Raw genomic sequence first — 22,117 nt, forward strand, 5'->3', positions numbered from 1 at the left:
AATATTTTTCCTTAAGGAAAACAATATATAGATCTATACAAGAAATTAGATCTTAGTATAAAAATAGATTTAGAATGATTTAAACCTTAGAATAGATGACAACATCTTTAAATCTATGGATTTTTTAAAAAGAAATACTTGGAAATCATCCTAAAGAAGATGTAGCAAAGGGAGTGAAGTTGGCAGATTATTAAAACTAATGTTTTAATCTCAACTGAAATGGCAACATTTATCTTCTTAATTCTTTCGTAAAGTGGAAGTATGTCATTCAGTCTAGTAAGCATTTTTTAAATTGACACATAAAGATCTCTCTTCTAAAATTATGCTATGATGAATTTTTAGTTTAAGATTTTATTTCTAGCTTTATTTAGTAAGAAACTAAATATACCATGAACAATTCAATGTGAGAAACTAACCTATTTTAAGCATGGCTTATTTTAAAGTAATCTTTACTGTCTTTGTGAGTGTTTTGGTTTTTTTAAATATAAAATACTTTTATTTCAACATTGTCCTTTATGGCTGTAACGAGGTGCACTAATTAAATCCGTTTTAGTACACTGTAATTGTCTTCCTAACCTCTTTGCAAAAGCAGAACTATTTTGTATGATGTCTGTGTTTTAGGTTAGTGTGTTAGATTAGATTTGCTTTGAGTGTTAAGGTTTTTTCCCCCAGAGGAATGAACTCTAGACATTTGTCTCTATAGTTAAAATATCACTGTTGTTTCGGGTACTGGAGATGTGATCGATGACAATCGGGATCCTTAGCTTCAGAGAGAACAGAATTTTTGACATCTTTCAAAAAGCAAATGTATAGAATAGAATGGAATCATTTCCGTTGTAAGAGACCCTCAGGATCATCGAGTCCAACCATAACCTAACCTAACTCTAGCACTAAACCATGTCCCTAAGAACCTCATCTAAACACCTTTTAAACAGCTCCAGGGATGGTGATTCCACCACTTCCACGTTCCCAGTGCCTAACAACCCTTTCCATGAAGAAATTTTTCCTAATATCCAATCTAAACCTCCCCTGGCACAATTTGAGCCCATTTCCTCTTGTCCTCTCACTTGCCACTTGGGAGAAGAGCCCAACACCCTCCATGCTCCAACCTCCTTTCAGGTAGTTGTAGACAGTGATAAGGTCTCCCCTCAGCCTCCTTTTCTCCAGGCTGAACAGCCCCAGTTTCCTCAGCTGCTCCTCATCAGACTTGTGCTCCAGACCCCTCACCAGCCTCATCGCCCCTCTCTGCACTCTCTCTAGTAACTCAATGTCCTTCTTATGATACCTGTAAAGCTTTCTTCTGCAGCTGACTGAGGCAAGATCTGACCAAACATTAGGAACTCATTCAAGGGAAGTATGTTTGTTGACCACCTTGCAAGATTAGATCTTTAATAAGATCTCTGTAATAAATACAGACCCTTCTCAGCTGTTCTTCAGCACACACTGAGCTTTGATCTTTATTTTGCTTCATTTGGTGGAAAGACTATTTATATCACTGGCTTACTAGAGTCAAACCTGTCTGGCCTTTTCTTTTTTACTAATAGTTTTGTGTAATTCATATGTATTTTAATTGCATCATGATGATTCAATTAAATGACAAGCATTGCCAATGATACTTTTTAAATAACTTTTTAATGTGCTTGCTGTAGACTTTTGTTGGGCTTGTCGATTCACTTTCTGAGAATCTGTAGTAAGGTGGGGCAGTCCCTTAATCATACTCTTATTTTTAGTACAGAATTGGGTTTTGAGATATATAAGGTGTTTCAAAAAGAGAGAGCCAATTTGAAATCACATTGCTTTGAAATTGGGTCCCTGTTTTTGAAACATCCTGTAAGTATCACCCATAATGTCAAAACCCAGACCAGTGGATGGGGCTTCCTCCACACACTTCACCCCAACCTTGAGTTCAGCCATATCATTGGTCCACCCAGAAATCTCTACTATCCAAAGTACATGTACTTAGACTCAAAATCAATGGAAACTCCTTTCCCTAGGTGTGAACATTAGCCAGGGCAGACTTGTGACCACTGGTCTTTGTGTATGGTACCCAGAATCAGTAAGTGGAGTTGTCAATGTGCTGTTTTGTACTGAGCTGATGAATGAGCGTCAAAGGTGAATGTGGGCTGCCTGATGTATCCTAGGTTTTTCCCACTGACTTTTAGCTTTGCCAACAATAACTCTGAGTCAAGTAATTCTTGCCACATTTCTGCTTTTCCTTATTTTTTTTTTCCTCTCTTCTCCACCGTCTTGTTGTGTTAATTTGTCTTCGTGGAAGTGGATCCCAGAACATTTTGAGAGTCCTGTTAAAAATGCCCAAACACAGACACACACAGACTCACATTTGCACTCTGACACTGGTTTTCTTTACTGAGTGAACTTCTTGCCGTAGACTCAGTAACAAAGACTTAGAGTCTAACAGGTGGTGTTTTGTGTGAGAGTCAAGCATATGTGATATGGTACAGGCTTTTATACAGTGAATGACAAATCTGGCTGCAGTAAGATTTCAGAGATAACATTCTATGGTTTCCTACTTTTTGCGTACAAGCCTCTGTTTTTTGGTCAGATCTGTGCAAGAAATATGATTCTTGATGCCAGGAGTGGATAAACTGTCGTGCTTTTCCATCTGTCTTTAACCAGATGATTGCTGCTCTGCTGCAGACTGCAGTGGCAGCTGGGAGACCCCTTGCATAGCTGCTCAGTTGTCCTAACAAAAAAACGTTTCTCCCACCTACCAGCATTATTTAATTTATCTTCTGTTTTGGAGACATCAGGCAGTTTTCTAGTGCTCAGGCCATCATGCACTTTGAAAAGCAGCTCAATCATACTATGGGGTGAAAAGCAGGCAGAGTGATGCTGGTTATGTGCTTCTTTGTTAGTGTTACATGAATACAGCCTCCCTCTGTTGTTCACCTCAAAAATTAGTCGAGACAGTAGATGTCAACAGTGAGAGAAATACAAGTTAAAGTACTGAGGATTGGTCACACTCTTGTCTTTCTGCTGTGCCTTGGGCTACAGAAACTTGCCACAGGGAAAGTGAGGTTTGTATTTGCTGAGAGTGTTTATCAGATGTCTCCACGGGGATTATCACTGTCTTATTATTTACTTGTTAACAGTTTCGCAGTGGCAGTGTGGGAGGGCCATAAGGGTAGGACCAGATTGCAGCACTAATGATGGGTGGAGTTAGATACTTTCCCAATTTGATTACAATTTAAAAGGTAAAAATGTGAATTAGGGAACTGAGAGAAACAGAATGAGAACCATAAGAACAATAAGGATGTCAAGGACCTGGACACAGAGGAGAGTGCACGGTGCTCTCAACCTGTTTTCCTTGGTGAGAGCTCAGACACATTTATAGGAGTATGTACGCTGACATTACTTGGTTAAATTCCCTGCTTTAAACATAAAACAGAAAAGAGGATGGTGCATTTCAATGCTGTTCATTTCACACTTTTCACAAGCTGCCACTTCAAAAAAATGTTTGTGCAGGTTCTTTGAGGGTGAAGAGTAAGTGTAGGAGCCAGTACAGAAATTTACTTCTGTGTATGTCAAACTTTCACACATGCATATGTAAGTGTAGTGCATACATACAAGCTGGTAGCAGGCTTTCTTCAAACAGAAGGGGGGGTTGGCTGTTTGCTGAGAGATGCTATAAATGTAGAGCTTTTGGAAAATCTAAAAATGAACTGGTGCTAGTGCAAGACAGCGTTTTTGAGTGAATGTTTGGTAAGACATCAATAGAGAAGATGAGTATCTTCTCAAATACTATATATAGCATTTATTCCTAAATTCAGAAACAAGTTCTATTTGTGAAAATAGATCTTAACTGACAGCTGCTTGATTTTAATTGTGTGGTCCTCTTTTTATGGGAGTGATGTAGGGAATTACAGGTCATTTGTATCATCCTGTCTCTTGGAAAAATGTTGTCAGTCCTCGCCTTCATCTGTGAACCTTCCAGGAGCTAATTTTTACTTTTGCTTTGAAAAGAAAGTATATACCTTGAAAAGAAACAGGAGATGACCTCATGGCAGAGTTCAACTTGGGGCAAAGGGAGGGAACAACTGCAAGCAAAAAAAAATGCAAGAAAAATAAAGCAAAGAAAAGTAAAGGGAACTGTGTCTGGGTTAGAGCTAGATGGAGAATGGAGCAAACAGGAATGATTACCATGATTAGTGAAGGGTACAATATATGTTGATGGGAAATTAAATTTATTCTTCCATTTGGTGTGGCAGTTGTTGATGGATGAGATCTGGAAGCACATGCTGTTCACTCTCTACTTTCAGGCCTGTACCTTATCTTGTTACTGTTATAGCTCTGGGGATTCCATAGTTTCTTTTGGATTATTCCATAAATTGATATTTTGCATGTGTATTCAACCAGAACTCTCTATTTTTGTTGCTTTTCAATTCTGTGGTACCATCTCTGCTCTTATATCCTGTTCAACATCTCTCCCTCAGCTTCAGAGTGCAGGAGTAGGTATTATATTGACTGTCAGCCTCTCATCGGCTGCCTTTCCCTTGCTTCTGCTGCTCTTCAAGCCTGACTCCTACCAACATTTTATTAATGAGCACATGCAATCCCTCCCATCGTTTCTGCAGTCTCCCAAACACACTTTTGTCACTATTACCTATTGACAGTGTGTATTAGCAAACATTTTTAGGAGTTGCCCCACTACTTGGACCCAAACCATCTTAATTTCTGTTGCTCACTTTAAAAATTAAATAAACTGACATTCTGTTTGGCAGAGCTTTGTCACAATTTTCAGCCTTTCCTCCATCCCATCTGCTCCCCCAGCTGCTCAGTCACACCCTGCCCTCCGTTTTCGGTGCTCCTAGCTGCAGATCGATAAAATAGCTGGGAACTGTTAGTCAGGATGTGTCACTTCCCTTCCCACCGGCCCATCTGCTCCTCGCTCTCTTTCAGCTTTTCACTCGTGCTCTTGTTTTTATGCTGTCCCGTTATTTTTGGCAAATGGCCGCATTGCGGATGACCCAGATTCAGGGGATGCATTGAGGTGTTCACTCCTGTGCTAATGGGGCAATTACCAATGTTCAGGGGTAGATATTGAAGAATTGGACCATCATTTATCTAAGAACATTTTCTAAAAGAAAGCACTTGGAAGTGCTTTCAAGACTGACTGAGTGGTCTCCGTTGGGCCTTACTCTTCAGTTGAAGAAACATGAGGTTCAGATCCTTATATTGCACTGGTAAAAGGAACCCCTCAGCAAGGGGTTTAAGGTTTTTTCTGAGCATTTTCCTGATATGGATAATGGCACCACCTGCACTGCAGCAACTTAACGCACAAACATTTTAAACATCCATAACCGTCCCTGTCAAAATCCTTGTAAACGCTGTATAACAAGCCATCGCAAAGAATGTTTCCTTTCAGGTTTTTTGTGACATAAAGATGAGTCAACATTATATTAGCTTTTAAGCATTGCTTCTCTAGTAAAACCATTCAGGAATTAGAAAGGATGGAGTTTAATAAGTGTAGGAAGAACAGTTACTCCCCTTTTGTACACTGGGAGAGGCAGTGAAAGAAAATACAGGACTAGGTGTTATATTCTTGGTAGTTAATTTGCTTGATTTCTTCAAAACAACAATTAGTGCAGTTTGTGTATCTTTAAATTATTATGGATGAGTTGACTGATAGGTTTAAGTGGGAGACGATGAAATCTGTAGAACAGATAGTAAATAAGTATTAGATGTTTAAAAAAGACACCTTTTCTAAAAAATGAACTAAATTATTTTGACCCTTTAAAAACCAAAGGCAGATGAGAATAGAATAATGTAATCTGTGTAGCGTTGTAGTATCAAGCACATGTTTCATGTCACTCTGGCCATCGCATCTGACGGTGTTATTCCATGGGGCATATGTTCCCATAAGAAATATTCAACTACTTCTCCAGTTACCATATGCTCTTATTTTGTCATGTGCTTGGATTATCAGGTCTCTAGAAGAGTAGTTAAAAAATAAATAAATGTTGTGAATCTCTGTTTTACTCCATGCAGATGGACACTTGTTTAAATTGCAGCAAATTTAATTCCCTTTCATGGGTCTTGTTTTTTAGTATGAGCAAGCTTGATAACGTCACTGACGTTAAGTAGAAGTTTGCTTTAATCCGTCCCAGAGCTGCTATATAAATGAGATCCATTGCAAATGCAGCATACATAGATGTTTCCCGTCTTCGGAGCGTTTACCAAGAAGTAACCAGCTAATGTCTGTCACACGAGGCCTCATGCCACGTGTGGCACTGTCATCAGGCTGGGTTTGCAGCACGGTGGAAAACTTGCACCCCAGTTCCGAGGTTAAGAATGGTTGCTGTAGGAAAGTGTATGATTGGGTCTGTGGTGAAATACTGGGGAATACATTTCTGTAAGAGGACACTTGAGTGTGATATTTTGTATAGGACTGCTTAGTTTTGAGTGCTGTAAAGAATTTGGTCTTGGGTGTCTCCTCAACTTCAACATGAGGGGGTGGATGACTTATGCTAGTAAATATTCTCCAAAGTATTTTCTCTGTTTTTGGCTAGCTGGAAGATGTAAATGCATTCAATAAAAACATTTCTGGACCTTAATTTCATCTCCCTATTCCTCTCAGTAATACTGTTCTACACAGTCCTGTAAATCAGTGAAAAATGCAAATATATTATTGATTAGCTCTTACCTTAGAGAGAAGTTATTTTAAATATTGTTCTGCTGTCTGAATCCACTTCTCCTGCCACGTTTTTTTGTTTTGAACTCACAGTGGTGTAATTACCTTGCAAAGCAGATGAACTTATTATTTTTTCCCACATCCTCTCTGACTTCAAACTTCCACCATTTCACACAGAATCACAGAATCAAAGAATGTTAGGGATTGGAAAGGACCTCGAAAGATCATCTAATCCAGTCCTTTGACTTCTGACCCAAACAATCTATTCTGGTACGTGTTGTCCTTCATAAGCTATCTTTCTCAAGAAACAACCGATATGCAAGCTTCCTATTTTTGGCTTGGTTTTCACTTAGAGGCTAAATATGACATGCATGTATAACGGGAGATGGATTTAGGAATGGGAATGTTTGGACTGTGCAAATCCTTTTCATGGCTGTCTTCTTCCATCCCTTTCAAATGTATACACGGATTTACTTTTCAAGGTACCCCACTACATGATAGTATAATTTAGTTTTGTAAGATGACTGAGAAGGCCCAGTTGAAAGAGATCTGATGGTACCCAATTTTGCTAGACCAAGCAATGTGCAGAGAGAGTTTTTTTCCCAACAACTGACAGAAATATCTGAGGCTGATTTTCACGCACAGCAGGAATTGAACTGGAATACTAACCCAAACTTCATTCAGTTCCAGCAAAGGTGGCTTGAGCCAACCTTTGTAAGTCATCTCCTATGTCATGCCACATGTCTTTCATGTCTTTGGACTGTTTCAACAATATATCTTTTTAAAATCTTTTTTTCTTTTTTTTTTTTTTTTTTAGCTAAAAATGCTGCAGTACTTTTATTTCACAATGTGTGAGAAGGTGGGGGTCATCATGATTACTAAAAGTATGACAAAGCATTGATGCAAGTATTGATGCAAGATTACAAGTAAGATGGAACATGGAGGAAGGATGTGAACATAAGGGTTTCATCCAGGCAGCCACAGATTCATTATCATTTTAACCCCATGGTCTCTTTTGCCACTCTGTCTTCTGGCCGTATTTCCAACAGGAAAGAGGAAAGAGAAGGAGATAGCAGTAAAATACAGAGAAACACCACAAATCCATAGCAGCTGCTTGTATTGTTGCAATGCAACATGTTGTTAAAAGCATTAAATAGCATAATGAAGAGTTGTGGACGTGGAGAGTTTTTTAAAATTTTGTCTGCTTTGATGAAAACAATTTGCTGTATATTAAGAAAAATCCACACGCTGGTAGATACTTAAACCACAAATGTTGTTATGTGTTATCTAGGCCAGCCTGAGTCCTTTTTCATGGGTAAATTAATGCTTCCAGTGTATTAATTTGAGCACAATAGCTGCTCAGGTACTTCAATAGTTAGCTTTTTCTAGATGACATGAGATATTTAAAGAATGTTTTATTATTATTATATTTTTTTTTACCTTTGTTGCAGCTGAGTAAAAGCTGCATTGACATCAAAGACTCTCAGGAAGATGTTTACTGTTTTTTGGATCAATGCCTAGCAAAGTTAATGGAAATTAGCTAGAGAAAAATCCAGAAAGGTTTCAGTGTTTGTCTAAACTGTTTTTCTCTTAAACTGGTTGTACATACAGACTGGGGGACGAGATGGTGGAAAGCAGCTCTGTGGAGAGGGATCTGGGGGTTCTGGTTGACAGCAAGTTGAACATGAGCCAACAGTGTCCCTGGCAGCCAAGAGGGACCCGTGTCCTGGGTGCATCCAGCACAGCATGGCCAGCCGGGCAGGAGGTGATTGTCCCGCTCTGCTCCGCACTGGTGCGGCCTCACCTGGAGCACTGGGTGCAGGTCTGCGCAACACAGGATAAAAAAGATATTAAGCTACTGGAGAGTGTCCAGAAGAGGGACACGGAGTTGGTGAAGGGTTTGAAGGGAAGACATATGAGGAGCTGCTGAAATCACTTTGTTTGTTCATCCTGGAGAAGATGAGGCTGAGGGGAGACCTCATGGTGGCTACAGCTTCCTCACAAGGGGAGGAGGAAGGGCAGGCGCTGAACTCTACTCTTTAGTGACCACAGAACCCAAGGGAATGGCAGGAAGATGTGCCAGGGGAGGTTTAGGTTGGACATGAGGAAAAGGTTCTTCCCCCAGAGGGTGGTGGACACTGGAACAGGCTCCCCAGGGAGGTGTCACGGCCCCAAGCCTGGCAGTGTTCAAGAAGAGACTGGACAACACCTTCAGACACATGGTGTGAACTGTGGAGTTGTCCTGTGCAGGGACAGGAGTTGGACTCGATGATCCTTGTGGGTCCCTTCCAACTCAGGACATTCTATGATTTTATGATTCTTATACCTTATAAATGACAAAAGGCTTTTATTGTCTGTACTGCAGTTAATTTGTACTGTTTAACATATAGCACTTCTGTAGATTGTGATGTTTTATATGCGATACCTGGGTTTTGTTTTGTTTTGTTGTTGTTGTTGGTTGGTTGGTTGTTTTTCGTTTGTTTGTTTTTGTTTTGTGGTTTTTTTTAGTAACAGCATTAATGTTTTTTGGTGTTTTTTTAAAGTAGCAGAGCTTTTTTAGGTATTCATGTTGTTTGCCTTAGTCATACTGCTTTAGACTGCAAAACAGGCAGACCTCACAAACTCACCAGGTCTAATCAGTGCCTTGGTGGAAGATGCTTGGTGGAAGATGCAGTCCAGCAGCAGCTGTCCAATGGGTTATCCATCCCTACCTCTTTCTACAGCTTTACCAGAAGATTCTTTTTTTTTTCCCTTTCCGGATTAAAACTTCCTCTACAGAGCTGATGAGTAAGTTTGATAGACAAAGGGAGAGTGAAAGTTAGATCCGATGATAGACTGTGCCCTATAGATAAGCTGCAGCCCAATTGGAATTAATTAGCATGGTGTAAGAAAGGAGTAAATTTGGTGACACTTAGCACAACAGATCAAGCTACCATGATCATAACTGCTCCCTATTTAAACTTAATTGTTAGCATGAATTTAGTAGGAAGATTTGAAAGATATTATCTATTTATGTACACTTAAGCATTCTGAAAAGGCATATATTTTTCATATATGGGACTATGGATTCATACTGTGCATTTCAGGACTAGACAAACTTAAGATATCCTCTGCCTGTGTATAAACTGATGAGAATGTTTTGGGAGTCCTTGGGCAGTTTTGGAGATGCAAAGTACTAGAAAGGGAAAAAGTTGTTTCACTAAGGAGCTGTTGTTGTCTGTGAATATTTATATAATTATCTTATATTCTCTACCCTTATTTTATGATGCCTTAGTTTTGATCCAGAACTCTCAGAGAAAAATGTCATTCTCTGTTTTCATACATGCATGTTTTTCCTACCATTGTATGGAAGATTGACTGTTGCTATATTGCGTGTACAGCCTGATAGGGAGTACTTTTCCTTGAAGCTGATCTATCCCCATTTTTGTGCTGACTCAGACTGACTCATACACTAGATATAGTTCTGACTGGGGCTAACATTCCATTTGCCGGAGATCTACTTTGCAGCAATGCGTTAAATTCTTATGTTTATGCTTGTAACTGTCATTTATTTGAAGTTTTGTCACTTTATAATCTAGCAGTTGAAATATTTGTTTTGATGTTTACAAAACTAGCAATTGAGTTGTCTAGGAATATATTTTTAGGTCTGCTTTGAGCATGTGTTTATGTTGTTTCACGTATCTGAGCATGAATTTGTGGCTGCAGCTCTTAAAGATTAATTGCTGCTGGTTTTTTTTTTCATGCTGCAGTCACAAGACTGTTTTCTGTAACGCCAACATTTATGACATGAAGGCTGAGAAGCTCCTGGTATTTTCCTTAGTTCCCATGCCTGGCAAATGCTCCTCACTTTACACATGGAGCATTTGGTCTTTTGCAGATTCAGGCCTTATGTAAAGAGGCTTTCAGCCTGGGGCTGAGATATTTTTCCTTATGCAGTAATGAGACAACACTTCCATGTGATGTGCTATAATGCTTTTTATAATTTGTTCTAACAAATGAATATTGGAGAAAGCTAAAACTTTCTCATCCTTCTTTCACCATCTTCTTGCAGTCTCTGTGCTGCACTCACACCTCAGATGATAATGCAAAGTATAGATTCAGAAAAATGTAAACTAGTATATGGTGGAGAGAGACATAATTTATTTGTATCATTACAACAACAGTAGCAAAAACTTTACAACAGATACTTACGCTTCTCAAATGTGAGCACTAGTATTTGCACTGAAAAAAAGTTTGGGACTGCATGTGTATTTACATTTCTTTAATATGAAATTAGCTGTTAATTAAGAGTCATTGCAACAACCAGCTCTGATCTGACTCTAATCTTTCTGTGAAGTCTTATTAATTAGCCAAAAAATTAACGACTTCTGAAGTTATTTGATGCTGTTTCTTTTGTACTAAAGTGCTTTAGTCCATGTTGGAACTTATTGGATAGTATTATCCACGCCAGAAGCATGTCATTACTGTTTATGTCCATCAACAAAAATTCATCAATGAGTACATTTAATTTTTAAAAAAATCCTTATATAGAGAATGTGTAGATCTGTGCCCAGTTCTGGGCTCCCCAGTACAAGACAGACCTGGACGTATTGGAGTGAGTCCAGCAAAGGGCCACAAAGATAGTGAAGGGACTAGAGCATCAGCCATAAGAGAGGCTGGAAGAGCTGGGGCTGTTCAGCCTGGAGAAGAGAAGGCTGAGAGGGCATCTTACCTATGTGTATAAATACATAATTGTTGGGGGGAAGAAGACAAAGCCAGACTCTTCTCAGTGGTATTTAGCGACAGGACAAAAGGCCATGGGCACAAAGTGAAATACAAGAAGTTCCATTTAGATGTAAGAAAAACTTTTTTACTGTAAGGGTAATCAAACACCAGCACAGGTTGCCCAGTGAGGTTGTGCAGCCTTCATCACTGGCGATATTGTAAGCCTAACTGGACACAGTCCTGAGCAGCCTGCTCTGGCTGACCCTGCTTTTATCACCTTTCTAGGTAACCTCCAGCCTCTAGGTCCCTTCCAACCTCAGCTGTGATTCAAGACCCCTCTTTATCATTAAGTCTTACCCAAACTTAAATGGCATTGGTGGGAGTTCTGCTAGATGTTTTAAAAGCTTTGGGGTCTGTTCCATAAGGATTTGAGCTTCTGTATAGAAGTTGCTTATTGTAACTGCAATTTCTTTTTCTAACCTTACTTGAAAAATTATGGGGATTGTTAACTTCATCTGCACCTTTTTTTTTGCCTCTCAGGAGCGTTTCTTCTCTCCAAGAATTCGTCGTCGACTTCATGCTGTCCTAGCATCTGTTAGCACTGCAATGCTGATTTTATCAAATCTAATATTTCTTGGAGGAAATCACGTTGGAAAAATCTACTGGAACAGGATCTTTATGGAAGGCAAGTTTATTTTTATGTGTTTTCTAGATAACAGAGCTTTCCAAATATTACCTTGGGTGGGCTGAGCTGTGTTGTTCTATCAATCCACTAACTGGGAGTAACTGTTTTTCTGTTGCTGTTCGAAACCATAAAAAAACTGTCTGACAAAATCTAAATAGCTTTGCAGGCTGTGTGACTACAAAGAAACATTGCTTTTCTTTCATCAAATCTAGGAAGAGAGTTATCAGTGAAATTACTGAAGATCAAATAATAAATGTGTGACAAATTAGCCAGGTTGCATTCTTTTTTCCTTTTCTGCATTTCATGTATGTCAATAAGAACAGGTGTACTAAAGCCAAGCCCATAGATGCTGTGGAAGATTAGTAAATAGGATCTGCAAAATACAGTGCAATTAAACAATTAAGTCTTTTTTTTGTAGTGGATCTGTTGTCAGGGTAGGGACATTGAGGACAGGGGAATTTGGGTGACAGCATCAGGCTGTGGTGTTGCTGAATAAGCAGTATGCAGCGAGCACTATGCTGTGAGCTGACTCGGGAGACAAATCCAATTGTGTCTTGTTTGTTTGTTTTTCCAGACCTCAATGTAAGCAGGAACAGTTTTCTTCTGAGGTTCTTACTGCTGCCAGAGCCCCACATCATCAAATAAAGGTCTTGTAGAGGAATATTTCTTCCTCAGGAGGGAAATAGTAATAGGCTTCTGTGCCTAGAAGTGCTCTCCTAGAAAGACCACCACTGTATATTGCTCCTTCATGCAGTATTCCCCCTCTTGTTCCTTGCAGTGGTTTAATATTTAGCTCTGAGGTTCCAAGGTCCTACTTTAGCATCCCAAAATAATGAAAGTATTAAAGAGTAAGTTATGTGCATGAACTCAGTGATTATTCTTCTGAACTCAAGAAAAAAAAAACATTCAAACAGCCCTAGGAAAGGTACATTTTTAGCATAAAATATAGTGAAGCTTTTTGTTAATATTGGGCTGGGAAGATGGGGTGAAATACTCGTTCATGTTTGGTTTTTGCACTTAAAACATAAAAGATTTGTTTTCTGTTTTCTTAAAAAGGCTTTGTTTTCTCTGAAATTGTTTTTTCCTCCCAGTTAGCTGGTTAATAGTTTCAGTAAAAAAAAAAAATATCTGAGAGAATAAGTTCAGAAGTACGGTTAGACATCACTTCCTATGAATTAAATAAAATTTAAAAAAAAAAAAAAAAAAAATTTAAAAAAGCACTAGTGAAATTGTCCGCTTCAGGATTGTTTTCTTAATGCAGTTTGTGTATTATAAACTGAGAAAGTAAGCATTCCTCTTCAGAAGGGTTAGCAGTTGGAAGAATGCTGGGGTTTTAGCAAGTAGAACATTAATTAAAATAGATCAATTATTGATTGTTTTTCTAGGTTTGGGTTGGTGGTGTTGTGGGTTTTGGTTTGGTTTGGTTTTATTCTCTAATACTTCTTTGGCCTATTGCTCTGCATATAGCTTGAGTACATCTAGTTACTTCAGTATTAGGTACTGGATGTCTAAGATAGGAATAGGAAATTAGTTTAGTCAAGTGCAACTTTGTCTCCACCATGTGTTAATCAAATTAGCTTTATTTTTAGAACATAAAAGCTTTTGCTTAGTGCAGCTCATACTCTACTAGTAGAAATCTCAGTGTTAAGCTTGATCACACAGATGACTGAGTATATTCTATTACTGCATTATGATTCTAACAACTCATGTGTCTGAAACACCCACTAAGATCTTATTGTATCAACATTCCTGCTCCGTTGTGGTTTTCCTACTGTGGAACAATTGCTGCGCATTGAAAGTCAAATCCAGAAGGATTGTTCAGAACTATTGTCTTCAATTTAGAGTAAATTTAAGTGCTGGTGTGTAGGAGATGTGTTTGGAGAATGCAGTACTAAAAGGTAAAGCTAAATCAAGTTGTGTATAGCTTTCACTGTTCTGGTGAATTCAGTTCGTCAATATATTTAGACCATACTAAATACTACATATATACTCTCTGGGCATTCTTTTGTTAGGCCAAGGACAGATGAGATGATCTAGCTGCTTGTCTTCAACTCAATTTTTTGTCATTACCTTCATAAAAAATTAAATGTGGATATGCCTGTCTTGTTTGAAGAAGTGTATGGGTGGTGGTAGTGGGTGGGTGTTCTGTGAGGCAGGAGGGTGTTTGGTGTAGGTTTTTATTTTTAAATTATAATTCTGGTGTGATGGAAGTAACATTAAGTATCTTATGCACTACGATGTTGAAGAGCTTTGATGAAAACAGATGTTGATCTCCCATCACTGTCTTGTGAAGAGTAGTTCAGAAATCTGGCAAGGGACTCCCAAACCACTTCTCTGCATAATATCCAAATCTGTGTCCTTGCACTTGGTAGACAAAGCAACATTATAATGTCCATTACATTACTAAGATGTGGTAGATATGTATCTAGTTAAATTGAGTCAATAATTTTTAGCTTTGGGTCGAGTATAGAGAAGATACTTGATGAATTCTAGGCTATAATATAAAAATCCTACTCTTGCTCTTGATCTGTTTGAAATTTATCTTAGTTTAGGAAATGTAAGCAGGGTTTTGCACGACTCTAAAACCAAATCTAGAGAGTAGACATTTGCATTTGGAGGATATCTGTATATTCACAGCAACCTGGGCAGCAAGACTTGAGATTAGTTGAGGTAGCAGAGGGCTCTGCAGCAAGCGTGTGACATAAGGAGGTAAGGAGTAGAGAGCTGTGGAAAGAAAGCTGTCCACCCGGCATCAGCTGCAAAGAATAGTCAGTTCCTTTCCTTTGTTTAAGTTCCACAGAGTTATATCTACAGAGATTTTGTGCGTATACAGGTAGGAAGAAGAGAATAGATGTGCATTTCTCAGTTTGTAAATATAATTGGCATATATAGGTCCCTAACAAAATTAGTCAAGAACATATGCTAAACTCGAGCAATAAAATGCATCTTAGAGCAGAAAGCAGATCTCCAGGTTTAGGTGTTGAGCATGGCATTTTCAGCTCTAGCAAGTAAATGAACCTCAGAATATAAGTATTTTAAAGTCCTAAATGCCCAACGTGTAGCACTTTGTAGTCAGAAATTACAAGTTCTGTTGTATAATGTCTAAAAACCAGTGCTTGGAGAACACATTAGCATGCGTGTGACAGTGATGAAAATTTAAAATGGCTAACTCTGAAAAGGAAATTTTACTGAAGCTGAAGATGTATGAAATGCACTTCTAGTTTTGCTCTTCGGTTACTGAACAGGATCTATTGTGTTCTTTTGCAAAGACTGAATATTATAAAAAATCTATACAGTTGTCTGAGCGTGCGGAGGAGAGGCCATGGGTGTGAAAGCAGTTAGAGCCCAGGCCAGCATAGTCAGTGCAGGGAGGACTGTGCAAGTGAGCTACATTTGTTGTCAAAGCTTTGTGGATTGCTTTCTAGGAACAGGATTTGGAAGAAGTAGTTTCTCATGTGTGGTAGGGTTTGCGTGCTGCAATGCCCCTTGCCATGCCATAGTAATCCCTCCTCTTTTCCCAGAAGTCTCACTTGACTGATACTTGAACTGATTTGCAGTGCTTTCCACAGCTCCTATACCGCTGACAAGGAGAACTTATATTTGAGCATGCCAGGTAGCAGTATTTTTTAGTATTTGCTTTCCTCATGTGAAAAATAAATTATATTTATCTGGCTTTAAAATTAATTTCTGTGCATCATTAAAATCACTATTGTCAAAATTACGAGAGCAGGAGTGTGTGTGTCTTATATGTATGAGTATTTGTTCTTAAATTTGTTCTTAAATTGTTCAGACCAGCCTTAATACTTGTTTATAAAAGTTAATTTGGACACATAAGTTATTTACAAAGAAAACAGTTCCTACAACAAGCATTTGCTCTGACTTTTTTTAGTAACACTTTATCATATGAGACGGTGTCATTCTAATAAGAAAGTAGGAGAAATGTCTTCTACCTAACAAACTGGTTTTCATCCTGTCTTCAGGGTAATTAATTAATTAATCCTTCGCTTCAAAATAAGAGGCTCCAATGAGCAGGGTTCTCTTTGGAAGGGCTCTCTCCTGGGACCAGCACGGTGCAGTGCTTTCGGTTAAGAGGCTGGCTTACCTTAGCAAGCATGGCCAAAGGCATTAAGCTGGGAGGGGACACAAGTATATTGGGTGATAAAAGTATAAAATGCTTCCTCCACTTTCTCTGGCTTGTGAGGTGGAGAGCCCAGATCGATGAGGAAAGCACATGGTGTGTGTCAGGCATATTTTACTTTGAATAGCTGTCTGCAAACTGGACAGCTGTCATTTAACTTAGCTATAAACCAGTACTTTGAGTATCCAATTTACCTTGCTAAATTGTGAGGAGTGTCTCTCTTGAGGGCAGTTTATCCCAAATACATCTATCTTAGCATGGGATGAGATGCGTTGTCACTCTTCACTGAGTTCAGAGGCATTTTGTATAGGCTAGTTTAGACTAGATTGAATGTCCAACCTTTGAGAAGGTGTCCTTTAGTAGACAGCCAGCTAAGAGTGCATTTCACCTTGGCCACAGGAGTACACTTGGGCAGAAGTCCTGCAATGGGCAGTATCTGACTGTTCTACCAGATTGCAAACTTAGTTCATGAACCGCTTACAACTAAAAAGATCTTACACCAAGATGCATTGACAGCAGTGTAAAATACATAAAATAACCTCTTCTCCTACATGATGTTCTGAAGGTTAAAGTTAAAATATGTCCAGTTTTGGTTACTGCAGTTTAAAAAAAATAGTTATCATCTGACAAATAGGGAGAGGGAACTACAGCAACATCTTTCACAAGTCTAGGAGCCATGACCGTGAAATAAATGGCGTTGTTTTGTGTTGAGAGGAAAGTATTCGGGAGAGAAATAGGTATGTAGACATTTCTTCAAAGAAAACATTACCAAGCTATTCTGTATTCCTAGAGAGGTCAGGAGAACGAAAAAACTCTGTAAAATGTAGCAAGGAAGCTTCAGTGGAGGTAGGAGAAATCTTCAAACTGTAAGATGGGGAAAGTATTGAAACACATTACCTAGGGAGGCTGTTTGATTGCCATCTTTGGAGGACAGTGTCCATGTGGACAAAAGTCTGTCAAGCAATGTAGAAAATACTGAACCTCTGAATGGTCCCAGACCTGTTCCAAACTCTGTTTTTTCCAGGTGGTTTATCAGCAGATACAGCTGCTTACATGGAAGAGAAATCTGTGAACAGAACACTAGGATTTTTATTTGGATTTATATTTCTGCAGTAAGTTAAGGACCATGGTAATTTAAAAAATGCAGTTTTAGTAACATTTGGTAACAGTTTCTTTGTGAAGTTTGGTGATCTGATGGGGAAAAACGTCCATAGTATTGGGGCTAAAGGTGCAATTTAGTGGAAATCATGGTGCAATTTTAAACTGCTGACAAATACTCTCATGGAGGATTCTGAAATTATTTGCGGTTTCATACTTGGTCTTCGCTTCTAGTATTTAGGATGAAGTGCATAGTGCTGTATATGAATATTTCATTTGATAAATCTCTGAGAGCATTTAAAACCAATGGTACTATGCAAAATTAAAGTGATTTCTCAATGTCTAGTATTTGTTTGCTGGTTGAAGATGGTGAAGCCTTTATTTTGCATCCATATGTCCCTTTTGGCTTGCTTTGAAGCAAAATTGTGTTTTATGCTGATCAGAATTCAGTTATTTGGTTAATTTATAGGGAAAAGACGTTTTCTCATCACTTGACCTAGTTTATGGAGGCAGAAAGGCTTTGGACTTCTTCACAGCTGTACATCACTACCTCAGATTGTGTTTCACAAGACACCTTAGACATTGACTTGCAAGTGAGAATTTCCGTGATAATGGCATACAAATTCAGATGTTTGAGTGAGCCAAGGAGTTTGGTATAACATGCATAAATGTGGAATTTTTGGCTTGCTTTGGCAGAAACAGTAGACCATCATCTTATGACATTAAATTAAAATGATGCTTTTTTATATTTGCACCTTATTGCATTATTCTCAGAATTTACATTTATTTTATGTAAATCGCGTAGTGAATGAATTGAGAATTGAAAGGGTATCAGGATCCTTCAAGACACCATCCTGGACTGCTGTTACCATTAGAAATTTTGCACTTGATTTTGAAGACAGTGAATCTATGTCCTTTTTTTTACAAAAAGTTACTTGTATGTTAGTGGTTGAGTGGTTGAAAACCACGACTTCATTATTGTCTAATTCCATGTGCGAGATGTCAATAATAAAAAAAGGCAAGAGATTCCTGTATCAGTTGTTGTATGCTTTATTCTGGCTCATGTAAGGCCATGTCTGCCCATTAGATGTGTTGCTGATCATATGCCTCATTTGCTGCAATAATGAGTGTAAGAAAACATATCAGGATGATCAGCAGTTCATATGACAGCATCTCTCCCTTCACAAGCTATCTGAATATTGCTACTTAGCTTAGTTAGCAGATTTAATTCATTTTAAGGACTGAAAGAAGCTAACAAAAAGAGGTGGAACAAAGATTCTGCTGTAGAGTAACTGGCATATGGTCTTGCAGCACTCCTGTTCCTCCAGATTTTCACTGAGAAATCCCACTTGCTGCTCTTATGCAGAAACTCACTTAAGTTCATTTTTTCTAAAAATACATTTATGAATGCTATATTGATGGATTGCATAATTTAAAGAAATATTGCATAGTGGCAGGAATAGTACTGAAGATGTCATATTTTTAAAAATGATCCATTCCTCTTCATGCACAAAGGAAACTTGTTTTTACAATCATTTATGTGACCTTGCTTGGTGGGTACAGTTCATTGGGAAGTGAATTGGCAAAATACCAAGAAAAAGAAATTTTAGTCTGCAGTAATAAGGAGGCAGTGATATTTTTCCCCTTCACTTCTCAAAGGATCAGAGCTGTATAAAAGCAAATATTCACACTTTTGGGAGGGTTTCTTTAGAGTTGAAACAATAAAGCATGTTCTGCTGTTTTCTGTTGGTTTGAGCCTCTGTTCTATGTGAAAATTGTTGGAGAATTGTCACATTTAAATTCAACTGCTCCTGTTGGATCTCAAAAGTTTACTATTTGTCTTTATAATTTCAAGGCCTGAACCTGCAATCAAATCAATGCAGAAAGATCCTTCTATTTGGAAAGCCTCAGAATGTGTGCAGACACATCTGCTGGGATCAATATGATCGCAGGGTCAGAATCAGTCGGAAAGGACTTACCTCTCACAAACCATGTCAAAGCCTTTGTTTTACTTAGTGCTTGCACAAGTACAGAAAATGCAGGAGAGTCTACACTGTGGCTACATGTGCAGCGTTCACTGTTGTGCATTGTGTTCTACGTGACTTACAGAACTAAGTAAACTACATGGCACACAGAAAATGGGGGGTAGTTCCTCCATTGTGCTGCCTTCTTGGCAATGTACAGCTCTTTTATAAACAGACAACAGGTTTGCTATTTAACAAATTACTTAGGCAAGATTCATACGATGTTTTCTTATAATTGGAATTATGCCAGTCAAGTGTAGGATGGTACGAAGAAGAGTTGGTGTAGTGGGTTGGCCAAGTCCACGCCTTGCTGGTAGTGATGTGCTTAGTGTGAAAGCTGGAATGAATGATACCACCAAACATGCATGTCTTACTGGTGTAGCAGATTAGTATGTGCTGTTTCAGAGGCTGAAGTAGTTTGAATGTGTGGATGTCTTAAACATAGCATGAACATAAAAAATAAAACTAGTTTTTGTCTCAAAAAACCTTAAAATTGCTATGACCACATGACTGCTTGTTAACATGTAATTCGGCTTGTAATTCCTATAGCAGAGCTCAGCAAAGAAGTAAGAGGATGGGAATGGTTATTAAATTAATGGGAGAACTTCTTTAAAAAAATTATCTTGTACACCTCTAAAATGCCTTTCTCTTTTGGGTCCTTATACACATAACGTACAGTGACAGACACGTCAACAGGCCAGGTAGGAATACCCTTGAAACCACGTTTTCTTGAAAGCATTCTTTGGGAATTGCTAACAAGACAGGAATAGCGTTCCTCATTTCCCCTGTGAGCTCCAGGTTAACCAGCAGGGACTCTGCCAAGGGGAGCAGTGTTGTTGCTTCCAGAAGCAACACTGGAAGGTGGGAAGGTACCTGTGGCTACGCCAGATCTTTTTTGCCATGCATGGCCAGCAAGAGTAATTTTTGAGGACCATCAGCTTTTTTTCCCACTCCAGGTCCTGCTCATCCTCAGTGTTGAGAGTGAAGAGACAGTTTGGGCCTTATATTGTAGGGGAAGAAGTGACCCATATTGAGCGTGGCTGTTTCTCTTCCCACCTGTTGCACTTGCTGCCTCTTGCCATGCAAAATAGCCCAGACAAGAACCTTAGGAGGGCAGAGGATGCTCACAGTTTTGCCTTCTCATTGTCCTGGGTTTTTTGCCATACACAGCAGGAGTCTCACAATGACTCACAGTAACATAGCCTCATATAAAATACTCGAATTGCTGTTTAATACTTACTGTGTCACTGTGCTTATTGGGAAATTTATACAGAAATGAACTCATGGATGTGGTGGCAAGCATGCCACTGATTCGTAAGAGCCATAATTTCAGCGAAGACTTAACAACAGTTGAAAAAAGTTCTCTGAAGAATGATGCAATCTTCTTTTCCCCTATTCAGAAATTTCCAGGAGTCTTGTAGCTGCTGCTTCTTTCTCATCATTGAATCCTGTTGCTTCCTTCTGTCAGCTCCTTTCATCTGTCTTCAGATTTGAACTAGTCCTGACTCTCTCACTTTTTACAAATGCTTACTGAGAGTGCAGTTCCCAAATACAGAAAGTAACTATATAACAGCAGGAACTGGAACACCAGCTGTATTTAGTTTTGCAATCATTGAGACTTTCATGGCAACTTTCTAAGTTGTTTATTTCCTGAAAAATGATGTTAAAACCGCATTGTGGGGTTCCACAATTACTGCCACTTGGAGCCTACTAGATCAAATTTTCTCAGCTTATAGGAAAAAACACTTTTTTTTTTTACAAATGCCAACCCTGCATTATCAGCTTGAGATGGGAAATTCAAGCTGTGTTCCTTCTGGCTCTTGCATCTCTGGCAGAAAGTCAGACATGCTCTTAACAATTCTGTTGTGAAGGTGCATGGGCCACAGAGGATGCTGATCCTCTTCTAAAGGTTGGGTTGCCTGTGCAACAGGAGGGAAAAGCAGTTAAGAGCTTATTTTTCTCACTGAGGAAGCTTGACAGGAGTTTTTATTACCCTGTAGCCCAGTTCTGCTGCATAAGTAGGCAACATTTTTACACTAATGCTGTTCTGTCTGTAATTCTCTATTCACAAACCAAGGTAGTTGTCTCAGACTATTGTAGCATCTTTCTTTTTATCTCTGAATGAATTTATTTCAACCATCAATTAAATAGACACTTCTGTAAAGGATAAAAAAACTGAAAGTACAAGAATTCTGCGGAAAAATGACTGATTTAATTAGGTCTTTTCTCATTGTCTTTTGGGGTTTTTTGGGTAGGGTTTTGGTTTGGGTTTTTTTTTCTGTGAGGGAGAAAGCAAAACATTGTATTCATATTTGATAAAATTTGTAGACTTACACCCTCATAAATGCTGACAGTTCTGTGAAATGTCTTCTAGCTCCTGTCATCATGTTTCTTACTAACTTGTGTGCTGTGGCATGTTTTGTTAGTGCACTTGATCCCACTCCACAAAGATCTACTGTTCTACTGTTTGTAGTTGAGATTTAAGTTCATGCCCAAACTGGAATATATCAGACTTCAGTGGACTTAATCAAACCCTATAAGAAACGGCCCCATGCGGTGGGGCAAACTTAACTTCAGTAATCCTAGAAATGTTCCATTTTCCTGTTAGTGCATATGCGCGTGTGTGCAGGTGACAGTATGTAGCTGAGATACTAGACCAAATAAATGCAATAAATATTAATGTATTAAATCCAGTTGTAAAGTTGGAGATCATCATAAGAGTTCCCAGTTGTTGTTACAAATTACATCTGCTGCTTGCTGTTCAATCTGTAGTGAAATAATTATACATTTCAGAGCAGGGAAATTCCTCAAGAATG

At 38.7% G+C, this 22,117-nt stretch overlaps 1 protein-coding gene across 1 annotated transcript in view; it reads left to right on the top strand.

Moving 5' to 3' along the window:
• HHAT (hedgehog acyltransferase) overlaps window positions 1–22,117 on the top strand; it is a gene marked incomplete at both ends in the record, with an annotated part of 150,751 nt that overhangs the window by 75,825 nt on the left and 52,809 nt on the right. The window contains one exon of the mRNA XM_080341463.1: window positions 11,897–12,041. Within this exon, the coding sequence (XP_080197589.1) occupies window positions 11,897–12,041 (145 nt within the window). The remainder of the gene's footprint in view (window positions 1–11,896; window positions 12,042–22,117) is intronic.

Source organism: Nesoenas mayeri (assembly GCF_963082525.1).
Source record: "Nesoenas mayeri genome assembly, chromosome: 3".
Lineage (NCBI taxonomy): Eukaryota > Metazoa > Chordata > Aves > Columbiformes > Columbidae > Nesoenas > Nesoenas mayeri.